At 33.9% G+C, this 8,754-nt stretch overlaps 1 protein-coding gene across 1 annotated transcript in view; it reads right to left on the bottom strand.

Annotated features, from left to right (window-relative positions):
• LOC110446348 overlaps positions 1 to 8,486 on the bottom strand; it is a 10,296-nt gene extending 1,810 nt beyond the window's left edge. Inside the window, exons 1-7 of the mRNA XM_021491462.1 lie at positions 8,415 to 8,486; positions 7,352 to 7,442; positions 6,872 to 7,036; positions 6,139 to 6,267; positions 5,488 to 5,578; positions 4,618 to 4,730; positions 1,443 to 1,634 (exon numbers count right to left, since the gene is read on the bottom strand). Of these exons, the coding sequence (XP_021347137.1) occupies positions 1,443 to 1,634; positions 4,618 to 4,730; positions 5,488 to 5,578; positions 6,139 to 6,267; positions 6,872 to 7,036; positions 7,352 to 7,442; positions 8,415 to 8,486 (853 nt within the window). The remainder of the gene's footprint in view (positions 1 to 1,442; positions 1,635 to 4,617; positions 4,731 to 5,487; positions 5,579 to 6,138; positions 6,268 to 6,871; positions 7,037 to 7,351; positions 7,443 to 8,414) is intronic.
• Between the last annotated feature and the right edge of the window lie 268 nt (positions 8,487 to 8,754).

The following is an 8,754-nucleotide window of genomic DNA, read 5'->3' as shown; positions in this document are numbered from 1 at the left end:
TGGTTGGGGTTGTGACCTTGTAATGTTTGTGTGTTATTTGGTTGGGGTTGTGACCTTGTAATGTTTGTGTGTTACTTGGTTGGGGTTGTGTCCTTGTAATGTTTCTGTGTTACTTGGTTGGGGTTCTGACCTTGTAATGTTTGTGTGTTACTTGGTTGGGGTTGTGACCTTTTAATGTTTCTTTGTTACTTGGTTAGAGTTGTGACCTTACAATGTTTCTGTGTTACTTGGTTGGGTTGTGACCTTGTAATGTTTGTATATTACTTGGTTGGGGTTGTGACCTTGTAATATTTGTGTGTTACTTGGTTGGGGTTGTGATCTTGTAATGTTTGTGTGTTACTTGGTTGGGGTTGTGTCCTTTTAATGTTTCTTTGTTACTTGGTTAGAGTTGGGACCTTACAATGTTTCTGTGTTACTTGGTTGGGTTGTGACCTTGTAATGTTTGTATATTACTTGGTTGGGGTTGTGACCTTGTAATATTTGTGTGTTACTTGGTTGGGGTTGTGACCTTGTAAGGTTTCTGTGTTACTTGTTTGGGGTTGTGATGTTGTAATATTTCTGTGTTACTTGGCTGGGGTTGTGACCTTGTAATGTTTCTGTGTTACTTGGTTTGGGGTGTGACCTTGTAATGTTTCTGTGTTACTTGGTTGGGGTTCTGACCTTGTAATGTTTGTGTGTTACTTGGTTGGGGTTGTGCCCTTGTAATGTTTGTGTGTTACTTGGTTGGGGTTGTGTCCTTTTAATGTTTCTTTGTTACTTGGTTAGAGTTGGGACCTTACAATGTTTCTGTGTTACTTGGTTGGGTTGTGACCTTGTAATGTTTGTATATTACTTGGTTGGGGTTGTGCCCTTGTAATATTTGTGTGTTACTTGGTTGGGGTTGTGATCTTGTAATGTTTGTGTGTTACTTGGTTGGGGTTGTGACCTTTTAATGTTTCTTTGTTACTTGGTTAGAGTTGGGACCTTACAATGTTTCTGTGTTACTTGGTTGGGTTGTGACCTTGTAATGTTTGTATATTACTTGGTTGGGGTTGTGCCCTTGTAATATTTGTGTGTTACTTGGTTGGGGTTGTGACCTTGTAATGTTTCTGTGTTACTTGGTTGGGGTTGTGATGTTGTAATATTTCTGTGTTACTTGGCTGGGGTTGTGACCTTGTAATGTTTGTGTGTTATTTGGTTGGGGTTGTGACCTTGTAATGTTTCTGTGTTACTTGGTTTGGGTTGTGCCCTTGTAATGTTTCTGTGTTACTTGGTTGGGGTTGTGACCTTGTAATGTTTGTGTGTTACTTGGTTGGGGTTGTGACCTTGTAATGTCCATGTGGTGAGTTGTGAACTTGTAATTTAGTTACCCTGTGATGTCAGAGATACGTTTTTTGTTTACTTTATATGAATAGTTACCTGACATGTTAACATATCTGTATTTCACTAAAGGAAATAGTTACCTGGTGTTGATAGAGATGTGGGCATGCTACTAGGAATATCGGACTGAACCATCGAATAGGACAGCCGGAAACCAGCACCTGTGACGAAGTCGTCGGTCGTAAAAGATATAAAGGCCTCGCTTCCATTGGTGACGAGCGTAAACGTCGTGTCCCCAGTGTAAGATCCGAGGATCGGGAAGGTCGCGTCTCTTCCTACAACTCAAAAGTTTATAGAATATTTATATCAAGAATCCGCATTGCAATCAATCACACTATTCCGCTTCATGTAGGCATTTATGATGTTCCATTTAATTGCATGGAAATATGGAGTGAATTAATTCACTAGAAGCTGGATTTTCTCTCATTTGGTATTAATGTAATTTCGTCCATATACTGTATATGCTGTATATACAGCTGTTAAGTCAACTGTGGAGTCAATCGTGACTTTCTAATACAAATATCCTATTTAACATGATATTTTAATGCTTTTCATTGGATTTACTTCTTTATTTCGTTTCACCTTTTACCGGATAAACATGTTTTACCTTTCACCTAAGGGACTATTTCCAGCTATGTTAAATATACATAGGAGCCTGCCCCCTCATAACTTTTGTTTCAGAAGTGAGATTTATGCTGCTTTTTAACTTTTTACAATCCCAGATACATTTGTAATTATTACTTTGAATCACTCTATTAATTATGTAGTTGATTACTTAACCTAATTTACAGCAAGGGGGTCAAAAAATGAAATGTTTTTTCTGAAATAAAATGATATTTTTTTATCGTTATAATTGGGAAAGACAAATTATTTATCCAGAATGTGAGTTTAATCAAACACTATTTATGTAAAATACAGGATTTTTCATTCTAATTATTCTGTTATACCAAAATATTTCATCGGAGGGTGAAAACAACCAGCTCTCACCAAAAGAGCAAAGTCAGAATTCGGAAAGATAATGAAATATGGGTGTAGCAGTACTCTCAAGACCTCAAATATTGTCAGATTTGTTCCTGTCACAATTTTCTGACTAAATATTATGTTTGGATTCAGAACAACACGACACAAAATGATAATAATCCAATAATAGGTTACTTCTGCCATTGCCCAGTTGGTAAAAGAACTATGAGAATGTGTGCTCATACATCTAGTACAAGTATACTTTATTATTTTGGCTATCATAGCAATCTTCAAAATCCAAATATGAAATAAGTTGATTTATTGGGAATCTAGAATATTACCAGTTTGAAAACAAACTCAAAGCCTCACATCATGTTTTTCTTCCTTATTTTTTCTAAGTCTGCTATTGGAAGACATTTCATACTCTCGCATCTTGCAAAACATTATCTGTACATGTTATCAGCTGTTAAAACAAAGTAACAAACAAACATACAATCTCTGAATTCTATTGATATTGCAAGAAAGTTGTCTGGGAATCTGACAACTGATTAGGCAGTAGAATGAATGTTTTGGTGGCCATCTTGAAAAGGAATAAACCAGCGAATAATCCAAACATCCTCTCCGTTGATTAAATATTCACTCTGTCTAAACTGGAACACATGTTTTATTCTTTTCTGTCAGATTTCAGTCATAATGATTGGACTATACACATAGCCATGGATTCTGATGTATAGACCATATGGTCATTTGATCTCTTCTTTGAACATGTTCCATCACATATTTTGGATTTATATTTTTTCTATAATCCAAATAGTTTTGGTGTACAATAGTTAAGATTCAAAGATGAACACATCATTTGTTTGGAAAATATCATTGCTTGAGATGGCTTCTGGCCGTTGAATTGTCTGTAAATATCTGACAACTCACCATAGCAGGATATTTTTACATGTTTTCTGTATCATATAATTCCTAGTTTTGGTTTCATCATGAATGATCCTTGCTAGTTTGACAACATTCGTCTTTTAGGAAAAAACTCTGACTTTTTGAGAATTTCAGTTTTATGCTTCTACGAAAAACAACCAAGTGCCCATTTGAATTTTAGTGGGTGATTTTGTTGTGATAAGGTTAAGGTCTATACGCCACCAAAAGAAAATTTAAATCAAAGGAGGGGCCAATTTGGAAACCACCCCTTTACATGTTATTTTGATTAACCTGTCATATGATTTACTTCTTGTTTTACCATTACCCTGATACACCTTTTCACCTTTCACCTTAATTCACATTTTAGTTAGATTTACCTTTCATCTTGTATATTTGTTGACCTTTCACTTCATTTACATCTATGCCACCTTTTATCAGACTAATTTGTTAAGTTTTTACCTATTATCTCGTTAACGTTTTTGATTATTTTGTTTGGTAATGTATCCACATTTACACGTAACTTTATCTTTCAATTATTTTATGTCTTTGATTATTTTAGGTTGCTTTAAAATCACATTTCCCTTTTTATATAAATCCTATACTTGTTTTGAAACACTTTATTTTTTGGTTTTTACCTTTAGTACCACTGAGGAGTGATTAATGAACGAAATCTGCGTCTAAAAACTTAATATCAGATACATTTGTATATGTTTAAATTAACTGTAATTTTTTTACAAAAAATTAGGTCGAAGAATAATAATCATTCGCAACTTTTCGGGTAAGACATAAAAAATCCAAAACCTGGAGTTTAAGTCTTAAGTTTTAAGTATCCAACTATTTGGTTTGTATCGTTTTTGCCCAACCATCAAAGTTCGGGAATAATCTATGACATACATTACACCTATATAGCACTTACATATTTCATACGTCATTATGGAAGAAATATGTTTTTTTAAATGTGGTATCAATTTATAATATTTTATTAAAGAAGGGAGAGAGAGATCTTTAGTTTATGCGATGTTTTTTTGATGTAGGATACAGAAAATGTATGTATATTTTCTATGGTATAACCTATTTAATAAAAAGTAATAATAGCATTGTAGATATAAAAAGATATAAATAAAATGGGGTGTTAATTTGATGCAATTTCAAAGAATGGTCAAGTTTCGAACGTTTTTTTAAAGATCTTTGAAAATACCCACATGTTTGCGCTTGCCACATTAAAATAAACAAAAACATTTTGAGGTGAATATGAAACTGTTGTAGTTAAATAAATACAAGAAAGTTATTGTGAATGCAAATATGTTATCTGATTTAATAATATCTATTAGTTCTATTAGAATATTTTCTTTGTTAAATCCTGCATGATGATCTTACCGTCAAATATCCACAAATAGTCCATGTCCTCTTCTAGGTCTAGGAACACCGCCTGCATCCTGATCTTCTTACCTGGGACAGCCGTGGTAAAGTAACAGGTGCAAGATGACCAACTGTAATTATAACAATAAGGTAATATACCATTAACATTTTCAATCTTTTGTAAACGTTTACATAAAGTTTTGTATATATGATAACAAATCAGAAACGGGACAACAAAGTCCGAGAAGTCTATAAATAGATCACAGTATTGTTTGTTTCGTTTTCGTTTCCCCCTCGCTACAGCTAGGTAGTATGACACTCCAATCGGTCATATTATTCTGACAACGGCTGATGCAGATGTACCTAGGAAGCAAGGCTTAAAAGAAAGAGTTATGGGNCGGGCAGCAGTTTTTAATGTATTTATTTTGCCTCTCCAATGTTTCAGAAGCAGGACACACAGGAGAAAACTTTTGATTCTGCAAGTGGCCGCACGTCATTAAACTCAAGGGATCCCGTAGCGGGAAACATCTGATCTATCCCTTCCCGAACATGCAAAGGTGTTTAAAGTATTGACTGAATTAAAAATCGTTAAGTTATTACATTCTATCGATGTCAGTATTTGATTTACTATTATGTAATATCACATAGATTGATTGGAGATGGGTATATGTCTGCTTCATAATTGAATGATGAATATGTCATATATGTAAAATCAGGAGACGGTACTGTGGCAATATCTTGTTTTCTGATAGAAATAGATATCTTCTTGAAGTAACGTCGATGTACTCTTTATTCATATCCTGGTTATGGAGCATGACATGACCAAAACTATGATATTTTTTTATAACCTACCATGTTATATTGAAAGTAGCTTAAACTGTTACTTACTTTGTATAACTAGTGTTAGTCAAGCAGTCGTCTTCCACGTAACGTATTAGTTGGTCAGCCACAAGATCACCAGGACACGTCACACACCTCGCTACAACAGTTGAATGAGTCATGACAAACAGACAATACAAATATTAGACGACGATGGTCGGATTGTAGACAGCCTGACATGATAGTTGACAGAAAATAGAAAGCTTGGTTTAATGTTTATGTAGTTATTCCGTGATAAACATTTTCCATTTTATCGATAGAGTTTCTGACAGCGACTTCTTTGTAGCCAATGAAATTGCTAATTCCCACGTCCAGACCGCATCATTTTTTCAGTTTCTTTTGAATTCACAAAAACAGCTAAAAAGTCTCATGGAATGGAATAATGCAAATAGAATGGACTAATGCGAATAGAAAGGCGGCATTGAATTGGAAAATGTTTGGAGAATTATTCAGAAATAATGCATTTCAAATCAATTCTCATTGTCCAGCGATTGATTAGAATACATTATACAAAGTAAAATAATAATAATGTTACGGTAATACAGCTTTTATTAATGATATTGATGACAAGACAGATATGAAACATGTATGAATGCGTTAGCTTATGTAGCTGTTTTTGATAGTAAAGGGACATAACAGCTCTTTCTCTCTATGACATACCTTTTGTAAAACTAAGGAGTTGTGGCAAAAGTGTAAGAATATTTTCTAACTGCAGCAATGTTCTACCTGTTGACTCACAATGATCTTGAGCTCGGTTGTAGGTAGTATAGTGGTTGATGCCTGTACACTCTGTATAAGTAAATATACATAACAGCATACTAAGCCAAGTTAATAATGTTATATTGTTAATACACGTGCATTTCACATGGGCTATATAATGTCTGTATCTGATGATCACGAGTCCTACCAATCAGGAAATACTACTCGGTGTCAGACCCATACATATCACATAATGATATATCATAGATGATAAAACGGTCTTTGGTTATTAAAATTGTATTAGTTATTTAACTGGTAAATGTAATTGACACCTGCTGTAAAAGCTGTTATATAAGACGGCCATGTTGTTAATATGGTACTTATGTGATCGGCATGACATACGAATATGTTAACGAGATGTATTCTTTTGCCATGATTCAGTTATATATTTCCAAATACTCTCGGTAGACCAAAGAGTTCATGTCTTTGAGTTCTCCGAAATAGCTTTTATTTTTATTTTAAGGATAGACCTACTTGACATTTTTCGACACTTCAAAATTCAAAGAAAACCCTTTTTGACGTCTGTAATTATTGCTTGTCACTGTTCAACTGAAACATCTTATTTCCCTGATCGTAGATTGAAAAGAAAGGGCTCACTGAACTAAGGTCGGTGTCATGACAAAGAGAAACCTACCAAAACACATGGTGTTGGCTGTCCACTGTCCATTACCGTGACATGTCCTGTGTGGATTACCGTTAAGTAGGAGTCCAGCATCACAGATAATGTCGACTGTTATTCCGACTGTCCGCTCCTGTGACAAACTTGTAGAGTTCGCTACGGATGGGCTGTCTGCGCATTCTATTGTCCAAACGTAATTGTTTATTTAACACGATTTTCAACACATACTTCAATTTAAAAACAAAACATTGGATGAAATGCTAATCATAAATTCAATCTTTATGTGTAATTTGATACATGTGTTAAACCATCCGCAGTACATATAAACATATCGTTTTCACGTGTATCGTGTTTATTTTTAGTGCTTAACTGTGTAATTACATGTATAGAAACTGTATTGTGTTTTGAATGTAAAAAATATTCAATATACTTTTAGAAAAGCATCGAATTCATGTTTATGTTTTACTAAAATATTTACAAGTTTACGTTTCGTACCTGTATTAATGCAAACAGCAATTCCGTTGTTCTTCACGTGACATTCAGATCCCTTTTGGCAAGTACTGTGTGTACATGGATGGACAAAGATCTGAGGAGAGTATATGTAGCTCTGTTACACATATATTGTCTCAGAGATCGATAAAGCTTTGCTGATAATATAATATTTACGTTCCAATATGTATATTATTAAAGGACATGTTTCTCGAAAGACTGACAATTGATTTCAAAATAGGAAATTCGATATATTATAATGCATATTATATACGATATTTTATACATTATACAAGATATGATACACATTTCTTAAATGATATATCATATAAGAAATAAGATATATTTTATAATATAACTAAAAGTTAATATGAGATATCTTATAAAGAAAATAATGTATTTGGACTAATTGTGGGAATGCTATTCTTTGCCCATATATTCAATGTCTCCAAATCCCGATTCAAACTTGTTTCATTTTGCTTAAAATGAAAAAGATCTTTATCATATTACAACGTATCATCAGCAAATAGACGAGCGGTTAAATCAAGCTCATGTCCAATATTGTTTACTAGAAAATAGGAGAGGCCCGGTAGTTGAACATTGATGAACTCTAGCCTCTGTCATACCAACATCGGATACGTGTTATTTATAAATATGTTTTCATGCCTCTTATTTATTTAATCAGGACAAGTATTTACCTAAAATACAGAATCATTCTAACACTATTGTAAGCCTATCTGCCTGAATCTGCGAAACGCTTTAAAATGTCACAGAATACACGTGCGTTTTTCTCCTAGATCTAGAAAAACTGAGATGTAATTTAATTAATGTCTACCATGTTTCATAACCACGCATAAAACCCAATTGATACTGATAAAAAAGTAAGTTTCAAAAAAGATATCGCACAAGTGCTAAAAACTACCCATTTCAAGTATTTGACCAATTTGATAAAGAATGCCGATCAACCTTTTTAAAAGAGACATTTGCAAATGTCCAGACGTTACGATAAAACCTGTAAATAAAGTTGAGTAAAGATTATAGAGTTTTACAGAGACTATCTATTGTGTACTTCTAGAATTATAGGGTTGCTGACATCATCCTTTGCTGCGGACTTTCCGAACTTTAATTTGGTTTTACGCATTACAACTTCCGTTTGGTTATTCTGATAGAGTTGTATAAACTCTCCGTTTTCGGCTTAAAGCACGTCCTATACGTCTTCGTTATCTAGAGGTTTTATCTATAGCCCATGGCGTCCCTTTTTATGATGTATTAATTATTTGACGAGTTTCCAATGATTTTGTCTGATAGGCTGTCTAATAGTGATCAATAATGTTCTCTGTATTAACATACAGGGATAGCATTGACTACTTTTACATGCTATTAACTTTATATCTCCGTTGTTTTTCAGT

The sequence above is a fragment of the Mizuhopecten yessoensis genome, unplaced genomic scaffold, assembly GCF_002113885.1.
Source record: "Mizuhopecten yessoensis strain PY_sf001 unplaced genomic scaffold, ASM211388v2 scaffold2671, whole genome shotgun sequence".
Taxonomy (NCBI): domain Eukaryota; kingdom Metazoa; phylum Mollusca; class Bivalvia; order Pectinida; family Pectinidae; genus Mizuhopecten; species Mizuhopecten yessoensis.
This window is presented reverse-complemented; position numbering and strand designations above follow the sequence as displayed.